The sequence below is a fragment of the Oncorhynchus kisutch genome, linkage group LG17 (assembly GCF_002021735.2).
Source record: "Oncorhynchus kisutch isolate 150728-3 linkage group LG17, Okis_V2, whole genome shotgun sequence".
Classification (NCBI taxonomy): Eukaryota; Metazoa; Chordata; class Actinopteri; order Salmoniformes; family Salmonidae; genus Oncorhynchus; species Oncorhynchus kisutch.
The window spans coordinates 38,482,347-38,505,604 of NC_034190.2; the positions used below are offsets into that span (position 1 = coordinate 38,482,347).

The 23,258-nt window shown below is 43.1% G+C and overlaps 1 protein-coding gene across 4 annotated transcripts; it reads right to left on the reverse strand.

The window, feature by feature from the left end:
• Positions 1-3,566: 3,566 nt before the first annotated feature.
• olah (oleoyl-ACP hydrolase) lies at positions 3,567-14,738 on the reverse strand. Of its 4 annotated transcripts, none has more exons than XM_020505713.2 (7): positions 14,631-14,738; positions 11,949-12,079; positions 7,643-7,781; positions 7,328-7,427; positions 6,985-7,154; positions 6,042-6,124; positions 3,567-5,755 (listed from the first exon to the last, which is right to left on the reverse strand). In XM_020505713.2, the coding sequence occupies exons 2-7, from the start codon at positions 12,073-12,075 to the stop codon at positions 5,613-5,615; spliced, it is 762 nt and encodes a 253-aa protein (XP_020361302.1). In that variant the 5' UTR covers positions 12,076-12,079; positions 14,631-14,738; the 3' UTR covers positions 3,567-5,612. The 4 variants fall into 4 exon arrangements, with proteins under 4 accessions (XP_020361302.1, XP_020361303.1, XP_020361304.1 ...); XM_020505714.2 differs by having other exon boundaries at positions 14,622-14,738; XM_020505715.2 differs by having other exon boundaries at positions 11,949-12,084; positions 14,631-14,733.
• Between the last annotated feature and the right edge of the window lie 8,520 nt (positions 14,739-23,258).

A 23,258-nucleotide genomic window follows, 5' to 3' on the forward strand; every position in this document is an offset into this window, starting at 1 on the left:
ACTGCATCCAGTTTGTTGAGTAGAGTGTTGGAGGCTATTTTGTAGATGACATCACCGAAGTCGAGGATCGGTAGGATGGTCAGTTTTACGAGGGTATGTTTGGCAGCATGAGTGAAGGATGCTTTGTTGCGATATAGGAAGCCGATTCTAGATTTAATTTTGGAATGGAGATGCTTAATGTGAGTCTGGAAGGAGAGTTTACAGTCTAACCAGACACCCAGGTATTTGTAGTTGTCCACGTATTCTAAGTTTACTTTTAAGAGCAGTTGGAAGCCACGGAAGGAGAGTTGTATGGCATTGAAGCTCGTCTGGAGGTTAGTTAACACAGTGTCCAAGGAGGGGCCAGAAGTATACAGAATGGTGTCGTCTGCGTAGAGGTGGACCAGCAGCAAGAGCAACGTCATTGATGTATACAGAAAAGAGAGTCAGCCCGAGAATTGAACCCTGTGGCACACCCATAGAGACTGTCAGAGGTCCGGACAACAGGCCCTCCGATTTGACACACTGAACTCTATCAGAGAAGTAGTTGGTAAACCAGGCGAGGCAATCATTTGAGAAACCAAGGCTGTCGAGTCTGCCAATAAGAATGTTGTGATTGACAGAGTCGAAAGCCTTGGCCAGGTCGATGAATACGGCTGCACAGTAATGTCTCTTATCGATGGCGGTTATGATGTCGTTTAGGACCTTGAACGTGGCTGAGGTGCACCCATGACCAGCTCTGAAATCAGATTGCATAGCGGAGAAGGTATGGTGGGATTCGAAATGGTCAGTAATCTGTTTTAACTTGGCTTTCGAAGACCTTAGAAAGACAGGGTAGGATAGATATAGGTCTGTAGCAGTTTGGGTCTAGAGTGTCACCACCTTTGAAGAGGGGGATGACCGCGGCAGCTTTCCAATCTTTAGGAATCTCAGACGATACGAAAGAGAGGTTGAACAGGCTAGTAATAGGGGTTGCAACAATTTTGGCAGATAATTTTAGAAAGAGAGGGTCCAGATTGTCTAGCCCGGCTGATTTGTAGGGGTCCAGATTTTGCAGCTCTTTCAGAACATCAGCTATCTGGATTTGGGTAAAGGAGAAATGGTGGGGGCTTTGGCGGGTTGCTGTGGAGGGTGCCGGGCAGTTGACCGGGGTAGGGGTAGCCATGTGGAAAGCATGGCCAGCCGTAGAGAAATGCTTATTGAAATTTATCGGTGGTGACAGTGTTTCCTAGCCTCAGAGCAATGGGCAGCTGGGAGGAGGTGCTCTTATTCTCCATGGACTTTACAGTGTCCCAAAACCTTTTTGAGTTAGTACTACAGGATGCAAATTTCTGTTTGAAAAAGCATGCCTTAGCTTTTCTAACTGCCGGTGTATATTTGTTCCTAACTTCCCTGAAAAGTTGCATATCACGGGGGCTATTCGATGCGAATGCAGAACGCCACAGGATGTTTTTGTGCTGGTCAAGGGCAGACAGGTCTGGAGTGAACCAATGAATATATCTATTCCTAGTTCTACATTTTTTGAGAGGGGCACAGCCTTGAGTTGGGGAGGAGTAAGCACTATTGGGTAGAGGTCAGGTCAGATGAAGTGAGGAAGAACAGATATCACTAAGGCTCTGTCTAGCAACATAGATGCATTGGCTGTTCATTTGTGGAGGTAGAGACTCAACCTAGGGGAAAGGGTTAAATATCAGTGCTTGTGTGAAATGTCATTTGTCTGAATTACAGCTGTATCGACCTTTTGGGAAGAATTAAACTTGGTTAAGCTTCTCTAGAGTTATTTACTCCCAAAATTAGAACCTAACAGTGGGTGATACTGTGAAACACTATCATTCCACTATCACTGCAAAAATGTTTAAAAAAAAATTATAATCCTGTGTAGCACCTTTAAAATAAATAAAATAATTTGTTAACTGACTTGCCTAGTTAAATAAAGGTAAAAATATTTTTTTTTAAATCCACCTGACAGGTGTGGCATATCAAGAATCTGATTAAACAGCGTGATCATTACACAGGTGCACCTTGTGCCAGGGACAATAAAAGGCCACTCTAAAATGTGCATTTTTGTCACACAATTCCAGTCTCAAGATTTGAAGGAGTGTGCAATTGGCATGACGACAGCAGGAATGTCCACCAGATCGGTTGCCAGAGAATATAAATGTTAATTTCTCTACCATAAGCTGCCTTCAACAATGTTTTTAAGAATTTGGCATTACGTCTAACCAGCCTCGCAACCCAGGACCTCCACATCTGGCTTCTTCATCTGCGGGATCATCTCAGACTAGCCACCCGGATAGCTGATGAAACTGTGGAGTATTTCTGTCTGTAATAAAGCCCTTTCGTCAGGAAAAACATATTCTGATTGGCTGGGCTTGGCTCCCCAGTGGGTGGGACTACGCCCTCCCTGGCCCACCTATGGCTGTGCCCCTGCCCAGTCATGTGAAATCCAGATTAGGACCTAATGAATTTACTTCAATTGACTGATTCCTTATATGTAACTCAGTTACATATAAGGAATCTTAACTTTAACTCAGTAAAATGTTTGAAATTGCTGCATTTATATTTTTGTTCAGTATAGTTGTATTATAACATCTGAAAAACATGTCAACTCAACTGTTATTAGGTCTCAATATTCACTAAACATTGTAAACTCTTTACATACAGTATATGCATTTGAAGTCGGAAGTTTACATACACCTTAGCCAAATACATTTAAACTCAAAGTTTTTCACAATTCCTGACATTTATTCCTAGTAAAAATTCCCTGTCTTTAGGTCAGTTAGGATCACCACTTTATTTTAAGAATATGAAATGTCAGAATAATTTATTTCAGCTTTTATTTCATCACATTCCCAGTGGGTCAGAAGTTTACATACACTCAATTAGTATTTGGTAGCATTGCCTTTAAATGGATTAACTTGGGTCAAACGTTTCAGGTGGCCTTCCACAAGCTCCCCACAATAAGTTGGGTGAATTTTGGCCAATTCCTCCTGACAGAGCTTGTGTAACTGAGTCAGGTTTGTAGGCCTCCTTCCCAAGGATGAACCAGACTTGTGGAGGTCTACAATTTTCTTTCCTGAGGTCTGGGATGATTTCTTTTGATTTACTCATGATATCAAGCAAAGAGGCACTGAGTTTGAAGGTAGGCCTTGAAATACATCCACAGGTACACCTCCAATTGACTCAAAATAGCAGAAGCTTCTAAAGCCATGACATAATTTCCTGGAATTTTCCAAGCTGTTTAAAGGCAGTCAACTTAGTGCGTGTACATTAATCCACACACAAAACGGTTGACCGACATCAGTTTATCTTTCAATCACCCACGTGGGTAAAACCAATGGAGATGGCACGTGGGTATCTGCTTATATAAACCAATGAGGAGATGGGAGAGGCAGGACTTGGTGTGAGGCCTGTGGCAATTTACTCTTCTGTCTAATGGTAAGTTCACCACTGCATCATTTATTGTATTGAGATTCCCATTCACTAGCCTAACCATCCGTTTTTTGCAAGTTCGTCAAGACGTTTGACCCCCGGTCGAGGTTAGAATCCCAGTCGAGGCTACCTCCGAATGAGCTACAATACACTTCCATAGTTGGTTTGTATTTATTATGGATCCCCATTAGCTGCTGCCTTCATAGGGTCCAGCAAAATTAAGGCAGTTTTTACAGTTTAAAACATGAAAATAATACATTCACAACACACAGTGTGCCCTCAGGCCCATACCACATATCTACAGTGCTAAATCCATGTGTCTGTGCCTATGTTTGTGTTGCCGTTCCATAAGGTTTTTTTTGTTGTCCGTTTTTGAAATCACATTTTACTGCTTGCATCAGTTACTTGATGTGGACTAGAGTTCCATGTAGTCATGGCTCTACTGTGCGCCTAGTAGTGTGTGCCTCCCACAGTCTGATGAATTCATGAATGCCATTTTTATGTATCTGCATCCAGTATGTTGGAAGTTAGCAGATGTTGTGTGAATGCTAACTAGCTTAGCACAAAGACTAGAAGTCTACAGGAACAGTTAGCATGCTAACACTTTTGATCAGAACACAAAGTGACAGATGCACAGATGGTGCCAAAACTGGCCCAGATATTCTCCATCCTCATGGACATCAGGCTCAGTAGAATGTCATTGGTACAGTAATGGTAACAGACTATGTCCCAAATGGCACCCTGTTCTCTACATTGCGCTGGTCAAAAGCAGTACACTATAAAAGGGAATAAGGTGCAATTTGGGAGACAAACATTGTTATAGAGGACTATATTGACTATAGCTCAGCATTCAACACCATAGTACCATCAAAGCTTATCACTTATCATTAAGCTTGAGGCCCTGGGTCTCAACCCCACCCTGTGCAATTGGGTCCTGGACTTCCTGACGGTCCGCCCCCAGGTGGTGACAGTAGGAAACAATATCTCCACTTCACTGATCCTCAACACTGGGGGCCCACATGGGTGCGTGCTGTCAGGAAAATAACCTCACTCAACATCAACAAAACAAAGGAGATGATTGTGGACTTCAGGAAACAGCAGATGGAGCACCCCCCAGCCACATCAAGGAACAGCAGTGGAGAAGGTGGAAAGTTGTTCCTCGGCGTACAAATCACTGACAAACTCACACAGACAGTGTGGTGAAGGCGGCGCAACAGCGCTTCTTCAACCTCAGGTGGCTGAAGAAATTTGGCTTGTCACCCAAAACACTCAAACTTTAACAGATGCACAATTGAGAGCATCCTGTCGGGCTGCATCACCGCCTGGTACGGCAACTGCACCGCCCACAGCCGCAGGGCTCTCCAGAGGGTGGTGTGGTCTGCACAACGAGTCCGGGGGCAAACTACCTGCCCTCCAGGACACCTACAACAACCGATGTCACAGGAAGGCCAAAAAGATCATCAAGGACAACAACCCCCTGAGCCACTGCCTGTTCACCTTGCTACCATCCAGAAGGCAAGGTCAGTACAGGTGCATTAAAGCTGGGACCAAGAGACTGAAAAGAACTTCTAGCTCAAGGCCATCGGACTGTTAAAACAGCCATCACTAGTACATTAGAGGCTGCTGCCTACATAGACTTGAAATCATTGGACACTTTAATAATGGAACACTAGTCACTTTAATAATGTTTACATATCTTGCATTACTCATCTCATACGTATATACTGTATTTTATACTATCTATTGCATCTTAGGCTATGCCACTATCATTGCTCATCCATATATTTATATATCGTTATTCGATTCCTTACATTTGTGTGTATTAGGTATTTGTTGTGGAATTGTTAGATATTGCTGCATTGTCGGAACTAGAAGCACAAGCATTTTGCTACTCGCGCAATAACATCTGCTAATCATGTGTACGTGACCAATAAAATTGGATTTATTTGATTTGAGAACTAGTCAGGCAATCTCTCTGGATTCCATTTTAGGCTGTAATACATCTTACATCACTCGTAAAATCCTAGACGCATTGGCTAGATTCACATGGTCAACAAACACTACTTCCATCATTTGCATTATTGCTCAAAGGCATAGATACTACTGTTGAAATGCTTATTGGACTAAGTAAAACTGGTTGTGTTACTACAATGAAAACATAACATGATACATTTCCTTTACTGCCACGGTGCCCGTCATAGCTACAAGTAGTCCATTTCCGCCATCTCCAGATACTTTGTGATGTAGTCCAATATGATCTTCTCATTGGCTGCATCTTTTAAATAAAAGTGAGCTCCAGGTAGCATTTGCACTGTAAAATCTCCAGATGATATTTCTTTCCATGCTGTTAAATGAGAAAAGGGAAAGGCACATACCACATTTACAGTTGTGATGGAAACAGATCACCATTCGGTTTCAGCAACTAAAGTTCTAAAGCAACTTCAGAGTTCTCTGAAGACCTTACACAAACAGCCAGGAACCTACAGCTGAACTGTGCTCATCATTTAGGACTATTAATGGCCATTTTTTTGTGTGTGTTAATCACAGGGTGTTACAGCAGTGTAACTTATGGAGAGAATCGCTAGACATCACATGGAAAGCAGACATGCACGAGACATCAGAGCGCTGACCTTGTAAGTCATGAGGCATGTCCTGCTTTCCATCGAAGCATGTGACTGGGCATGAGAGGAGAGGACTCTCTGGCTTGTCACACCTGGAACACAACAACAATCTTGATTACATATTTATACAAAAGCAGCTCAAACATCGACCATGTCAGAATTAAAGAGTGACTGCCTTTAAAGAGCAACGAATCCCTTTGAAAACGGGCTGTGTAGCATCGATTAAAGTCAAAAACAGTTATTTTTGTTATAAAGTCAGTCTCATCTAAAATGGAGTTTGGAACATCCGTGTGCCACAATGGGTAAATTCATTTGACTGTCTATTTTCCCACTAACATGGGGTGAACAGCTGCGATGATTGAACTCTATCCAATAGCATAGACAGTGAAACAGATCGACTGATTAAGACTTTTTTTTTTTTTACTTGAGAAATACTCCAAACATTTACTCAACTAAAACATCCGACAAAAAAGGTCAACATTTATTACAGATTTCTTGAGATTTTGAGGAAGTGAAATAGGCTACAGTGTCTCATGGGGGAAAAACATTAACCAACTGCGGAACCGGTCACACCGCAGACTGAAATCTTGTTTTTCTAATGAGAAACAGAAAAACACGTGCCAATCGGCGTGTTCAGATAGTCTTTAACTCCATAGCCATTGCATTATACAGTGCATTATAGGGAAATAATGCACGCTCTAGAATGCCCTTCTAGACAAATCAGAATTGAGTATTCAACAATGCCATGGTATAAGGGGTAATAAATGTGTTGCTAATTAACATTTACAGGCCAGAGGTGCGAATAGAATGTGCGTCCCAATAATATCTCCTATCTTCTGAAGTGTGGGGAAATTTCCACCATATTTCTTATACCAGCAATTTCCTTTCAAATTAGTGAAAGTGCACACTTTGGGAGGAAAGAGAGAATTGTGACAAAGCTAGAGACGCCCACCTGTAGTTCTCCACCACGTGGAGGTCGGCTTTCAGCGCAGGTAGGAAGAGCTTTACAACCTCAGGATTGGCCAGTAACTCGGGGGGAGTCCCACCAATCCTGGTCATCCACTGGAGGAACTCCTCGTCTGATAAATCACTTCTCTTTGGGGCTTGGATACGCATCTCAGACTAGAAAGCAAGGAAAAACTAAAGGATGTCTGCTTTAGGTCAGTACATTAACTGGTAGCATTTCAAAAGGTATGAGAAATGCCCATATGCCCACATGTCATACAAATGTCGTAGTAAAGTTATATTGTATAAATGCTGTTCCGTTGTTACATGATTGCTATTATAGTACTCACGTAGGGTGCAGAGGCACCAGACAGGAAGATGTGAATTGGTTCCAGCTTGTGGACTCTTTTCAAAGTATCTGCTATAGCAAAGCTGGTCATGGCGCCAAAGCTGTGACAGTGCAGAATAGCGATAAAAGGTCATCACAATTCTGACAACTTTGGATCAATAAAATGTAGCTTCAGATAAGGACCATGATGACTATAGATCAAACAGTTCCCTCAGTAATTAAGTGTACCATCAAACTGTACTCGTGATAACCCGATTTGGTTCTGGGTGACGAGATTCATACCTAAGTGGCACTGATGATATTTTTCTACTTGTACCTGTGGCCAAAGAGGGCAAACGGTTTCTCCTTGAGCACCGGCAGTAGCACATTGATGACCTCATCTACAATCTGCTCCATGCTTTGAAAGAAGGGCTCTTTGGCTCGAGCCTCCCGGCCAGGAAGTTTAACAGCATACACTAGCAAAGAACAAATTGGGAGATAGAAACATTGGGTCTCCTTTCCCTTCACTAAACCTACAGCTCATGAATCATGATGCAATTTCAATTGACCAATCCTATTTTTATAATATAAATTAGAGCCTGACCGATATGGGTTTCTTGGGTCCGATACTGATTTTAGGGAGGAAAAAGTCACTGATTATCAATATTGTTTTTTTTAAGAGGTGGAATGAATTATTTATTTTTTTAACTACAAACTGTGCTCCAAAGGATTAACAGATACTCTAAAGAATCATTTCTTAAATATTAAAATGATGTGGTTTACATCAAAAAGCTACTAAATCCTCCATAAATAACAAACACTTGTTCCATTTACCTTCTTAGGTTGAACTTAAAAAGAATTGTCCATCTATAGCAGGGGATAAAAATGCAGAATTGTTTTGTTGCTGAAGCACCACAAGCAAACTATTAAACAAGGGATGAATGAATCACACTGTCTCCATAAATGTTAAACTTCACTGTTCACACGTTCACAACCTATTGATTGAAATGCAGTACCACGCAGTTCATGTCAACACTAGGTGTCAGCATTTGTTTTGAGTAGATTCAATGTGCTTTCAAATCAGTGCTTTCAAATCAAACTTTATTTGTCACATGCGCCAAATACAACAAGTGAAGACTTTACGGTGAGATACTTACTTACAAGCCCTTAACCAACAGTGCAGTTCAAGAAGGGTTAAGAAATTCTTTACTAAGTAGACTAAAATAAAAAGTCACACAATAAGAATAACGAGGCTATATACAGAGGGCACTGGTATCAAGTCAGTGTGCGGGGGGACAGGTTAGTTGAGGTCATTTCTACATGTAGGTAGGGGTGAAGTGACTATGCATAGATAATAAACAGCGAGTAGCTGTACAAAAGGGAGGGGGGGGGGGTCAATGTAAATTGTCAGGTGGCGATTTTATCAATTGTTCAGCAGTCTTATGGCTTGGGGGTAGAAGCTGTTGAGGAGCCTTTTGGTCCTAGACTTGGCGCTCCAGTACTACTTGCCGTGTGCTAGCAGAGAAAACAGTCTGACTTGGGTGACTGGAAGCTTGGCTCCAGTGATGTACTGGGCCGTTCGCACTATAAGAATAACGAGGCTATATACAGAGGGCACTTGTATCAAGTCAGTGTGCGGGGGAACAGGTCAGCTGCTGAGCAGTTGCCATACCAGGCGGTGATGCAACCGGCCAAGATGCTCTCGATGGTGCAGCTGTAGAACCTCTTGAGGATCTGGTGACCCATGCCAAATCTTTTCAGTCTCCAGAGGGGGGAAAGGTTTTATTGTGCCCTCTTTATGACTGTTTTGGTATGTTTGGACCATGATAGTTCGTTGGTGATGTGGACACCAAGGAACTTGAAACTCTCGACCTGCTCCACAACAGCCCAGTTGCAGAGGGAGGTGTTTAGGCCCAGAGTCCTTAGCTTAGTGATCCTGGGCACTATGGTGTTGAAATCTGAGCTGTAGTCAATGAACAGCATTCTCACATAGGTGTTCCTTTTGTCTATAGTCAAAGGTCATGTAAACAAACACTTTATGGAAACCTTGCATTGAGATCTTGGTTAGTGCACATGCTAGCTGTTCATTACGCCAATGTTTTCTTACAGAAACCATAATGTAAATTACACTGATATTCAATACAACATGCATTGGCTATACACTGAGTGTACAAAACATTAGGAACACCTTCCTAATATTGATTAGCACCCCTTTTTGCTGACAGAATAGCCACAATTTGACAGGGCATGAACTCTACAAGGTGCCAAAACTGTTCCACAGGGATGCTGGCCCATGTTGACTCCAATGCTTCCTACAGTTGTGTCAAGTTGGCTAGCAGTCCTTTGGGTGTTGGACCATTCTTGATACACAGAGGAAACTGTTGAGTGAAAAACCCAGCTACGTTGCGGTTCATGACACACTCAAACCGGTGCGCCTGGCACCATAACCATAACCCGTTCAAAGGCACTTCAATCATTTGTCTAGCCGATTCGCCCTCTGAATGGCACACACACAATCCATGTCTCAAGGTTTAAAAATCCATCTTTAAAAACGGTCTCTCCCCCTTTATCTACACTGATTGAAGAGGATTCAACAAGGGACATCAATAAAGGATCATAGCTTTCACCTGTTCAGTCCATGTCATGGAAAGAGCAGGTGTCAATGTTTTGTACACTCAAGTGTATATTTCAACTGCAAATGGCATACGCTGATGACTGAAAACGTTAATGCAAGAAAATCCTTGCCGCAATGGTTTTAGTCATACACCTAATTCAGCTATCTATCTCATCATGAATGCAAGCGCATGACCCGAATGATAGACTGGCGCCAAATATCTTGCTTTTTGTAGTTTGTGGAAAACTAACTAAATAAGCCCACACAGTAAGTGCTATTTTTGTATCAAGGAGTGTTCACTTTGGCGTCAGTCCAGTGTCCGCACATAAGTAGCACAGAGATTGCTAGCTAGGTTAACACACATACTTACACACACATATACACAAACACGCATACATACATATGCCATGCCCACACAGCCATCTCCATAAACAAACATTGGCAGTAGAATGAGCACAGTGACATTCAACGTGGCACCATCATAGGATGCAACCTTTCCAACACAACAAGTCATTCGTCAAATTTCTGCCCTGCTAGAGTTGCCCCGATCAACTGTGCTGTTGTGAAGTGGAAACGTCTCAGAGCAACAACGGCTCAGCCGCAAAGTGGTAGGCCACCCAAGCTCACAGAACGGGACGCCAAGTGCTGAAGCGCGTAAAAATAGTCTGTCCTCAGGTACAACACTCACTACCGAGTTCCAAACTCCTTCTGGAAGCAACGCCAGCACAATAACTGTTTGTCGGCAGCTTCATTAAATGGGTTTCCACAGCCGAGCAGCCACACAAGCCTAAGATCACCATGCGCAATGCCAAGCGTTGGCTGGGGTAGTTTAAAGTTCGCTGCCATTGGACTCTGGAGCAGTGGAAACGCATTCTCTGGAGCGATAAATCACACTTCACCATCTGGCAGTCCGACGGACAAATCTGGGTTTGGCAGATGCCAGGAGGACGCCATCTGCCCCAATGCATAGTGCCAACTGTAAAGTTTGGTGGAGGAAGAATAATGGTCTGGGGATGTGTTTTTATGGTTCGGGCTTGGGCCCTTAGTTCCAGTGAACTAAAATCTTAACACTACAGCATACAATGACATTCTAGACGATTCTGTGCTTCCAACTTTGTGGCAACAGTTTAGGGAAGGCCCTTTCCTTTTTCAGCATGACAATGCCCCTGTGCACAAAGCAAGTCCATACAGGAATGGTTTGTCGAGATCAGTGTGGAAGAACTTGACTGACTTGCACAGAGCACTGACCTGAACCCAATCGAACACCTTTGGAATGAATTGGACCGCCGACTGCGAGCCAGGCCTAATTGCCCAACATCCGTCCCCGACCTCACTAATGCATGTGGCTGAATGGAAGCAAGTCTCCGCAGCAATGTTCCAACATCTAGTCTAAAGCCTTCCCAGAAGAGTGGAGTCTGTTATACAGCAACGGTGGGCCCAACTCCATATTAATGCCCATGATTTTGGAATGAGATGTTCGACAAGCATGTGTCCACACACACTACATGCCCAAAAGTATCTTGCCGGCTAGATAGAGCCTAACTACATAGCTGTCTAGCTAGCCAGCTAGCGTTAACTAAGTGAGAATGGGATGAGGACAGGGCTGTTTGCTTGGTGAAGTGTACTTTGATTATTTACTTATTCAAATATGCCATCACTAGATGTGGCAAGCTACTCACCGTCAAACCACCATGCCTACTCTCTCTTGACTTAGGGCTGAATGTTGTTCAATGAGCATCTCGTAGAATGCCATCTTTAGGCAACCATTGAAATAATCTAAAAATGACAGCAAATAAGACATACTGTATTCGTTAATTCTATGTATATAATATTGCAGGTTTATATGCGGAATAAAGACAGACATATTTCTGTGAAAGATAAAAGAGAAGAAAGATAAGATAATTGGCCGATAATATTGGTCAACCGATTTATAGGTCGGGCTCTAAAAATAATAGTACCTTATGTAAAGCGCCTTTGGGTCTTTGAAAATGGATATGTAAATCCAATGTATTATTATCATCATCATTACCTTCAATGGAGGTGAGGATTTTCCCCCAGCGTGCATAGTGTATGGAGCCTCCACCTGCCCATGGGAAGCATATCAGCCTGGCCACGGCATCAGGTCTCTTACTGAAGCAGTTGATCACCTTGTCCATTCTACTGTACTTGACAAGAGAAATGAAAATAAGGAATAGGCCTATGTATAATGCTGTAAAATTGAAGATGACATTTGCTAAGGCCAGCATCCTGGAGTCGCCTCCTCACTGTTGACCTTGAGACGGGTGTTTTGCTGGTACTATTTGATGTCACGGGTGCACCTCAGCCACGCTCAAGGTACTGAACGATATCATAACAGCCATCGATAAAAGACAGCATTGTGCAGCCGTCTTCATCGACCTGGCCAAGGCCAGGATATGTCAATCACCATATTCTTATCGGCAGACTCAGTAGCCTCGGTTTTTCTAATGACTGCCTTGCCTGGTTCACCAACTACTTTGCAGACAGAGTTCAGTGTGTCAAATCGGAGGGCATGTTGTCCGGTCCTCTGGCAGTCTCTATGGGGGTACCACAGGGTTAAATTCTCAGGCCGACTCTTTTCTCTGTATAAATCAATGATGTTGCTCTTTCTGCGGGCGATTCCCTGATCCACCTCTACGCAGACGACACCATTCTGTATACTTCTGGCCCTTCCTTGGACACTGTGCTATCTAACCTCCAAACGAGCTTCAATGCCATACAACACTCCTTCCATGGCCTCCAACTGCTCTTAAACGCTAGTAAAACCAAATGCATGCTTTTCAACCGTTCGCTGCCTGCACCCGCACGCCCGACTAGCATCACCACCCTGGATGGTTCCGAATATGTGGACAACTACAAATACCTAGGTGTCTGGCTAGACTGTAAACTCTCCTTCCAGACTCATATCAAACATCTCCAATCTAAAATCAAATCTAGAGTCGGCTTTATATTCCGCAACAAAGCCTCCTTCACTTACGCCGCCAAACTTACCCTAGTAAAACTGACTATCCTACCGATCCTCGACTTCGGCGATGTCATCTACAAAATAGCTTCCAATACTCTACTCAGCAAACCGGATGCAGTTTATCACAGTGCCATCCGCTTTGTTACTAAAGGACCTTATACCACCCACCACTGCGACCTGTATGCTCTAGTCGGCTGGCCCTCGCTACATATTCATCGCCAGACCCACTGGCTCCAGGTCATCTACAAGTCCATGCTAGGTAAAGCTCCGCCTTATCTCAGTTCACTGGTCACGATGGCAACACCCACCCGTAGCACGCGCTCCAGCAGGTGTATCTCACTGATCATCCCTAAAGCCAACACCTCATTTGGCCACCTTTCCTTCCAGTTCTCTGCTGCCTGTGACAAATTGCAAAAATCGCTTAAGTTGGAGACTTTTATCTTCCTCACCAACTTTAAACATCTGCTATCTGAGCAGCTAACCGATCGCTGCCGCTGTACATCGATAAATAGCCCACCCAATTTACCTACCTCATCCCCATACTGTTTTTATTTATTTACTTTTCTGCTCTTTTGCACACCAGTATCTCTACCTGCACATGACCATCTGATCATTTATCACTCCAGTGTTAATCTGCAAAATTGTAATTATTCACCTACCTCCTCATGCCTTTTGCACACAATGTATATAGACTATTTTTTTCTACTGTTATTGACTTGTTTATTGTTTACTCCATGTGTAACTCTGTGTTGTTGTCTGTTCACACTGCTATGCTTTATCTTGGCCAGGTCGCAGTTGTAAAAGGGAACTTGTTCTCAACTAGCCTACCTGGTTAAATAAAGGTGAAATAAATAAAAAAGCTGCCAGTTGAGGACTTGTGAGGCGTCTGGTTGGTTTCCGATTGCCCAATGTCAAACAAACTAAAACGCCTAAACAAAACCATGTGTTCATGCAAGTAATTTGTTTATTGGAGAAAAATGCTCATGTTTAATCCATTATTGATTATCAAGAAGCATAACTTGCCTCTCAAACTTCATATCACTTTCGTCTTCCAACAACATGCAGGAGAAAACAGCGCAATAGACTCTCGCTCTAACCGCGCCGTGGATAGGGTATATTCAGTGGTCTTTATCCCTGGTATAGACTCGGGCCCTAATCAGCATGCTCTCATAAATGCGCTGACTACTCACATAATGTTTCAGACATATCAAGTTATGGTAAGCTACTGCGTGAGTATCATCGAATGTTCGCAGTCAAACAACCAATAATACTGCGCGCCTCGGGTTATTTTCCTGTTTTTGGTCCAGACTGGCACCACGTCACGAATGGAATCGGACCGAGCACCCTTTTTTTGAGTGAACCACGGTGCGTTGTTAGTGCGCTCCCGTGTGCTGATAAGAGTTCACACCCGTCCAAACGAACCGAAATAAGGGCGAATATGTGCCAGAGATCGTAAAAGACTTTGAAGAATTTGATGCGAAAGCCCTCATACTTTCCTGTGCATCAGGATGCAAAGGTATAATGGAACAAACTGACGACTACCAAAACGCAAACTTGTTTTATACCAGGTGCAATGTATAGGTTTAGAAGCTACCGCAAACGAACCATGTTTGTTTGGATTTTGGTCACATTACTGCCAGATCCAGTTCTTACACTTAATGTAGCTTACTAAATCTCACGTCACTGAAGAATTTCTAAGCGTTAACTAGTATGTCATACCTTAAATACCTGTTAAATAGTCGTGGCACCTCACATTGTCTCAAAGCAATTCCTTCAATTTTAAAGCTTCCTGGTTCTTCTCCTCCTTTCCTTCTTTTTCTTCTTCTTCTTCTTAGCGAATTGGCTGGCAGATCGCATCCAACTTTTAGATGCATACACTGCCACCTACTGTGCTGGTGTGTGAGGCCATTCACAGCCTACCGACATTAAATTCTTAATAAGGTAATACAAAATTGGGAAAAAGGAAAATTGTCCTGCCAACTATTAGCCCTCTCTCTCTCAAAAAAAAAACACCAACCCATTCCACTATTTAACCCTATCTAGTCCTATTCCAGAACCAATGGAGGCTGCTGAAGGGAGGGCAGCTCATACTAATGGCTGGAAAGGTGCAAATGGAATGGCATCAATCACATGGAAACCATGTGTTTTAAGCATTTGATACCATTCCACCTATTGCGCTCCAGTCATTAACACAAGCCTGTCTTCCCCAATTAAGGTGGCACCAACCTCCTGTGTCAGAACACTACCACTCAACACCCCCTGCAGCTGTTCTGCAGCAAATCCTTACAATCCCAAGTATTTCTCTGCCTCTGCGACCACAGTCCTGGTTCTTCTCTTCGTCAGGTTTGGTTAGTAAACGGATGCTGAAATAGATCAAAAGTTTCATCTGAAGTCTGGAGTGTGGAATTACATGGTAAATAATTAATTTATATATATTATATTAAATATATAAATAACTTAACTATGGATGTACAGTACTACATATCATATTAAATATATAAATAATGTTATTCTGGATGTATAGTACTGAGGCCAGTGAAACATTTTGGACCAAAGATTTGGAAGTGTATTTTACCCCAATAGGGTCTTTACCACTTTTGCTATGTACTGTACCCTGTCCCTATGCACTGCATTGTCAAATCCCTTATAAATAAAGGATCACTGACAACTTTTTTCTTTCACGAAGTGTAATTCTCTTTCAGGCCATTCGGTTCGACGTCTCACCTCTTTTGCGGGTCATTGGTTGAGGCCTTATTCAATCATGCCTAACAGGCCAATCAGCGCTTTGTGGGTGTAGGAGAGAACGGGTATGTTTATCCCATTTTTACAATCAGCATCACTCCATCAAGGGAAATATACTATTCTTTCTAACAAAGATATGTAAGGGATAAATGCCAACGTTCTGTACATTAGACGTTCTGTACATTAGACGTTCTGATATAGATTAATGTACAGAACGGAAGCGTTTATCCCGCTTATACCACAGTTGCCCCCCCAAAATATTAAAGCACACATTTACCGATATTAAACTTATTTTTTGGGCCTCCTTAGTGGCGTAGAGGTTAGTACAGACCCGGGTTTCATTGTCCCATTGCACTTTCTGAACGATTCCTCCAAAACATTGGTGCGGCTGGCTTCCCGTTAAGCTGGCGGGTGTTAAGGAGTGCGTTTAAGCTCATGTTTCGGAGGACACATGAATCCACCTTCACCTCTCCCAAGCCCGTTGGGGAGTTGCAGCGAGCTTATTTTTCGTTAATATTTTCATACTTTTTACAAGCAAATGAATACTTACTCATCTATTGATTGCTAGAGACGCGACCCAGTCGTTCATTAGATTCGTTTGATATTTACAAACATGACTCATTCGTTAGTTCTTTATGTTCCGCTGCCATGCTCAGTGGCAAAGTTCTTATCCTTTGCTTGCAGCTAGCTAGCCAACTAGCTACAGCTACCAGAGTATGTGAGCGGAGCTGGAGTGGAGCGAGGAGTGGAGCATACCCAATTTGACTGGAGTCTGGAGAGAGTTTCGCAAAGGCTGAAGCATCGGCCTTCAAGCCCGCTCCAATTTCACTTAATTAGCTCTGGGCATGCCCGGCCCAGCATGCATTTGTAGGCTACTTGTGTGCTGCTATAGCACCTTGCTTTAGCTACTGTCATGGAGTTCGCTAAATATTTTCATAAAGAAACTGATAAAACACTCAGGTGCAAAATCAAAGTGACTTACAAAGATGAGGACCAAGAGCAAGATAGGGAGTGTGGTGAGGGAGTGTTGTGATGTAACTAAAGGCGCTGCTGCGCCTTCTTCACCACGCTGTCTGTCTGAGCGGACCATTTCAGTTTGTCCGTGATGTGTACACCGAGGAACTTAGAACTTTCCACCTTCTTCACTACTGTCCCGTCGATGTGGATAGGAGGCTGCTCCCTCTGCTGTTTCCTGAAGTCCACTATCAGCTCCTTTGTTTTGTTGACATTGAGTGTGAGGTTATTTTCCTGACACCACTCTCCAAGGGCCCTTATCTCCTCCCTGTAGGCCGTCTCGTCGTTGTTGGTAATCAAGCCTACCACTGTAGAGTCGTCTGCAAACTTGATGATTGAGTTGGAGGTGTGCATGGCCACGCAGCCATGGGTGAACAGGGAGTACAGGAGAGGGCTGAGAAAGCACCCTTGTGGGGCCCCAGTGTTGAGGATCAACAGGTTTCCTACCCTCACCACCTAGGGGTGGCCCGTCAGGAAGGCCAGGACCCAGTTGCACAGGGCGGGGTCGAGACCTAGGGTCTTGAGCTTAATGACGAGTTTGGAGGGTACTATGGTGTAAAATGCTGAGCTGTAGTCGATGAACAGCATTATTACATAGGTATTCCTCTTGGCCAGATGGATTAGGGCAGTGTGCAGAGTGATTGTGATTGCATCGTCTGTGGACATATTGGGGCGGTAAGCAAATTGAAGTGGGTCTAGGGTGTCAGGTAGGGTGGGAGTGATATGATCCTTGACTAGTCTCTTAAAGCACTTCATGAAGATGGAAGTGAGTGCTACATGGCAATAGTCGTTTAGCTCAGTTACCTTAGCTTTCTTGGGAACAGACCATGTACCACGAATATAACAAAACATTTATTTTGACTCTAGTATGCAGGCACGGCAGGCCTTATTGCTTAAATATTTCAGGATGTTGTGCATCCCTGGAGATTATCAGAATTCATGTAAACATTACAGTTTTGAAAACAGGGCTTTTCCTCAAAAAAGGTGATCTCTTGGCACAACTTATGGGGTAAATTGAGCCGCAGGACAGAGTTAGTTATGCCTCAGACACATTTCTCTACTGAATGAAATATTATCCCTACTTTTTTAAAACCTTTCCCCAAGCACAATCAACACAATTACAATCGCTTTTTGTCTTTTAGTAATTTTAAGCATCTTTTAACTCAGGCTTAACACCTAACAAACACTTAGTAAATTTTTTTGTAACATAGGCCCTGTTACCTCATATCCCAGCGATAATGCCCTGCATTACGCCTGGGAAGAAAACGCTTTTGCTCAACTTGCCATTGGCTCAACAATTTGCTCAACTCACCCCAAGGCAAACATTTTGACTATATTAGCCCACACAGCTACAAGGATGCCCTTTCATGCTAGGTTTGGGACCTCATATTGAAGCTTATAGACCCTAACTGATTTATAGAACAATACTTAAAATGATCTAATTTCGCTTAGATACAAACCTCATGAAACCTCTAACACAATAAATGAATTTGACTTGGTAAAAATCTGTTTTTTTGGACTCAACTTGCTTACTACTTTTTCCATGTGGTTTCTTCCTTCACAGACTCCATTAAATGATGACCTCTTCCTAAATATTTGGTAAAATTATTCATTTTGTGTATGGTTTCTTAGAAACAAGGGTGGCTCAACTTATCCCTTTGGCTCAACCTACCCCACTCTCCCCTTCGCCCTGCAATATCTCTCTCATCATCACTCAATACCTAGGTTTACCTCCACTGTATTCACATCCTACCATACCTTTGTCTGTACATTATACCTTGAAGATATTTTATCGCCCCCAGAAACCTCCTTTTACTCTCTGTTCCAGACATTCTAGATGACCAATTCTTATTGCTTTTAGCCGTACCCTTATCCTACTCTTCTTTTGTTCCTCTGATGATGTGGAGATCAATCCAGGCCCTGCAGTGCCAAGCTCCACTCCTATTCCCCAGGCGCTCTCTTTTGATGACTTCTGTAACCGTAATAGCCTTGGTTTCATGCATGTTAACATTAGAAGCCTCCTCCCTAAATTTGTTTTATTCACTGCTTTGGCACACTCTGCCAACCCGGATGTTCTAGCTGTGTCTGAATCCTGGCTTAGGAAGACCACCAAAAATTCAGACATTTTCATCCCAAACTACAACATTTTCAGACAAGATAGAACTGCCAAAGGGGGCGGTGTTGCAATCTACTGCAAAGATAGCCTGCAGAGTTCTGTCCTACTATCCAGGTCTGTACCCAAACAATTTGAACTTCTACTTTTAAAAATCCACCTCTCTAAAAACAAGTATCTCACCGTTGTCGCCTGTTATAGACCACCCTCTGCCCCCAGCTGTGCTCTGGACACCATATGTGAACTGATTGCCCCCCATCTATCTTCAGAGCTTGTGCTGCTAGGCGACCTAAACTGGAACATGCTTACATGCTTACATCCTACAATCTAAGCTTGATGCCCTCAATCTCACACAAATGATCAATGAACCTACCAGGTACCTCCCCAAAGCGTTAAACACGGGCACCCTCATAGATATCATCCTAACCAACTTGCCCTCTAAATACACCTCTGCTGTCTTCAACCAAGATCTCAGCGATCACTGCCTCATTGCCTGCATCCGTAAAGGGTCAGCTGTCAAACGACCTCCACTCATCACTGTCAAAACAGGCCAGCAAAGCTTGACCTGGCAATTGCGGGCATTACATGTCCCAGTCTGGTAATTGTGCGGCTCTGTGCTACTTGTCTCGGCATAGACCACGCTTTGGAGGCTCTCTTTGACCCCGCTAGCTGTGCGCATAGCGCTAAGCTGGACCTTGGTGTCATTAAACATGAGAGTAAAGTACTTGGAAAGCACTGCTCAGGCCTAGCTCTTGATCGAGGATGATTCCGTTGAGAACAAGATCCCAGATGAGAGAGAGGCTATACAGTCTTCCCCTCAGTTCGAGCTCTTGACAAATTCAGAGGTCATCCATCTTTCCCAGGGGGCAAACCTTTCTGACGAATCCAGAAGTGAGGACGATGGCATTTCTCTTGCAGCATCAAGCAGTGCCCCTTTTGACCAGGAAGGGAATAACGCCTAGGGTTGCAAAATTCGGGGAACTTTCAATACATTTCGGTAAACCTCCAACCGGGATTTTGGGAAAACCAGGGAATTCATTTACAACCCTAATTACGCCCCTGAAAAAGAATGTCTGCTCAGCTTGTGCTGCCCAGGCAAACTGAAGAGTTGAGTTGAGTCAATAATTAATCTCTCCTTCTTCGAGGCACTGCCAAAGTCAGGTATCATACGCCTACAAGACTAGGATGGGTGCAATCACCTCTCAGTGTAATTCCACATCCGTCCAACAATGTTTGTCGTTGGATAAGTTTTCCTGGGCAGGGCCATTTAAGTCACTTTCTCTGGTGACTGGCTACCCGCACTTGAATAGTGTATTCCTCCTCCCGTAGAGCCTTCCCTGGCTAAACATCTCGACCCAAGGCGCGGGGACTTTGGGAGCCAGCTGAGCTCCTCTGACTTTGATGACCAGTCTCCTCAGGACTCCTGTGTCAGGTCACACAAGAGCCCCCCGCCTCAAGACTCATAAGTCCCCATTGGGACAGGTAAACACCACTGTTTCAGGTCTCAAATAAACAGTCCCATCACATTAAGGCCCTTGGGCCGAGGGTGATGGTTCAGAATGTTCCCATTCAAAACAATCAACCTCTCAAGGGCTACCTTGTCCAGCCACCAGGCCTGGCAAGTTCATTGTCCCTTTCACAGGGATACTCTGGGAGGAGAAGAGACACAGTCTGGTCCCAGGCACCATGACAGCCGTGAGTTGGGGAGGAGTAAGCAATTTGGGGTAGAGGTCAGGTCAGATAAAGTGAGGAAGAATAGATATCCCTAAGGTTCTGTCTAACAACAGAGATGCATTGGCTGTTCAGATGTGCAGGAGGAGACTCAGGAGGAAGGGTTAAATATCAGGGCTTGTGTGAAATGTCATTGTCTAATGCAGCTGTATTGATCCTCTGGGAAGAATTAAACTTGGTTAAGCTTTTATAATGTCCGTTGAGTTTTTTACTCTGAGAATTAGAACCTAACAGCCTCGTAATAATTGCTTAATGGTAAACCTAGACACATGCATCTTATAGTATTCTGAGTGGTGACACAAGGCTTGCAACCTTGGCTATACCTACAGGATATGATTATTCTTTTTTTTATGTCTCTGCCATCATTTCCTATGACCGAAAACAGCTTCTGGACATCAGAACAGTGATCACTGACCTCAATTTGGATGAACATTTCTACTTCAATGAGTCAGCAGCTCTGGACATTCTGCTTACTCCGGACCAGGCCCTAATCCCTGGAAATGGTGGGGAAAGAGAGACCACCATTGCCCAATGTTCTGTTGGTGAATGTGCAGCCACTGGAGAACAAACTGGATGAGCTCCATTCAAGACTATCCTATCAATAGGACCTGAAAAACTGTAATATCCTATGTTTCATAGTCGTGGCTGAATAAGAACATGAATAAACATCTCGCTGGTTTTTCGATGCATTGTCAAGACTGAACAACAGTGTCTCTTTTTTAACAGCTGCTGCGTGATCTCTAATGTTAAGGAAGCCTCAAGTTTTTGGTCGCTTGAGTTAGAATATATCATTATTGTTTTTTTTATCCATTTTGAATTCAGGCTGGAACACACACAATGTGGAATAACTCAAAGGCTATGAATACTTTCTGAAGGCACTGTGTAAATAGTATAGTACTGTGTAAATAGTATATAATACCTCATGATACGCTGCAGACCATACCATTTACACAGTGCCTTCAGAAAGTATTCATAGCCTTTGAGTTATTCCACATTGTGTGTGTTCCAGCCTGAATTCAAAATGGATAAAAAAAACGATAATGATTCTCACCCACACACAATACCCCATAGTGACGACGTGATAACATGTTTTTGCACATTTATTGAAAATGAAATACAGAAATATCTCATTTAAATAAGTATTCCCACCCCTGAGGCAATACATGTTAGATTCACCTTTGACAGTGATTACAGCTGTGAGACGTTCTGGGTAAGTCTCTAAGAGCTTTGCACACCTGGATTGTACAATATTTGCACATTATTCTTTTTAAAATTCTTCAAGCTCTGTCATTGCTAAACAGCAATGTTCAAGTCTTGCCATAGATTTTCAAGCCGATTTAAGCCAAAACTGTAATTAGGCCACTCAGGAACATTCAATGTCATCTTGGTAAGCAATTCCAGTGTAGATTTGGCCTTGTGTTTTAGTTTTTTGTCCTGCTGAAAGTTGAATTTGTCTCCCAGTATCTGTTGGAAAGCAGACTGAACCAGGTTTTCCTCTTGGATTTTGCCTGTGCTTAGCTCTATTCTGTTTATTTGTATCCTAAAAAACTCACTAGTCCATGCCGATGACAAGCATAGCCATAACATCAAGCAGCCACCACCATGCTTGAAAATATGAAGAGGGATGGGTTTTGTTGGATTTGCCACAAACATAATGCTTTGTATTCAGTACATAAATGCAATTCTTGCCACCTTTTTTGCAGTTTTACTTTAGTACCTTATTGTGAACAGGATGCATGTTTTGGAATATTTTTAGTCTGTACAAGCTTCCTTCTTTTCACTCTGTCATTTAGGTTAGTATTGTGGAGTAACTACAATGTTGATGATCCATGCTCAATTTTATCATGTCACAACCATTACACTCTGTAACTGTTTTAAAGTCACCATTGGCCTCATGGTAAAACTCCCGAGGGGTTTCCTTCCTCTCCGGCAAGGACGCCGGTATCTTTGTAGTGACTGGGTGTATTGATACACCATCCAAAGTGTAATTAATAACTTCACCATGCTCAAAGGGACATTCAATATTTGCTTTTACAATTTTTACCCATTATTACAACCTGTGTTGTGATACTTTTGTTGTTTGTTCTGTAACCTGTTAATTCAAATGCCTTGCGACCGTGATAGGCCTAAAAGCAGAGACAATAATAAGACACAGTGGCAGAATAGATTCAACCACACCTTTGTTTTATTACAAAACCAGATAGCAAACTCTGTCCAGTAAAGTCCACAAAGCATATTGCATGCACAGTTAAACAGTTACATGACCTACAGCATGGTGTCACGACTCCTACCGAAGATGGCTCCCCTTCCTGTTCGGGTGGCACTCTGCGGTCATTGTCACAGGGCTACTAGCTGCCACTGATCTTTTCTCCCCTTTCTGTTTATTGGTTTCACCTGTTTTAGGCTGATTAGTCTGGCTTTATTTACCGGTAGGCCCGCCTGCTCTTTGTGCGGGATTGTTTTTGTTGTAACTTGTGTGCACGTCTGTGGGTTACGTGTTTCCCATATTCGTGGGGTTTTGCTGGACAGTTTAAATCCCCATGTTTGTAACATTTGTTTTGTTGTGCGCCCTGTGTTTTCGTGGGGTTGGTTTAAGTCCACCGTTGTGTGCATTAAAAAGTCGCAAAGAAAACAGGAGTTGCTTACACTATTCCATCACCATTTATTTAAACTTCCACATCATCAAATCACCTCCGCTTAGTCTAATACAGTGAAAACTAAAAGATACCAAAAACAAATTTAGTCCAATCAATGTC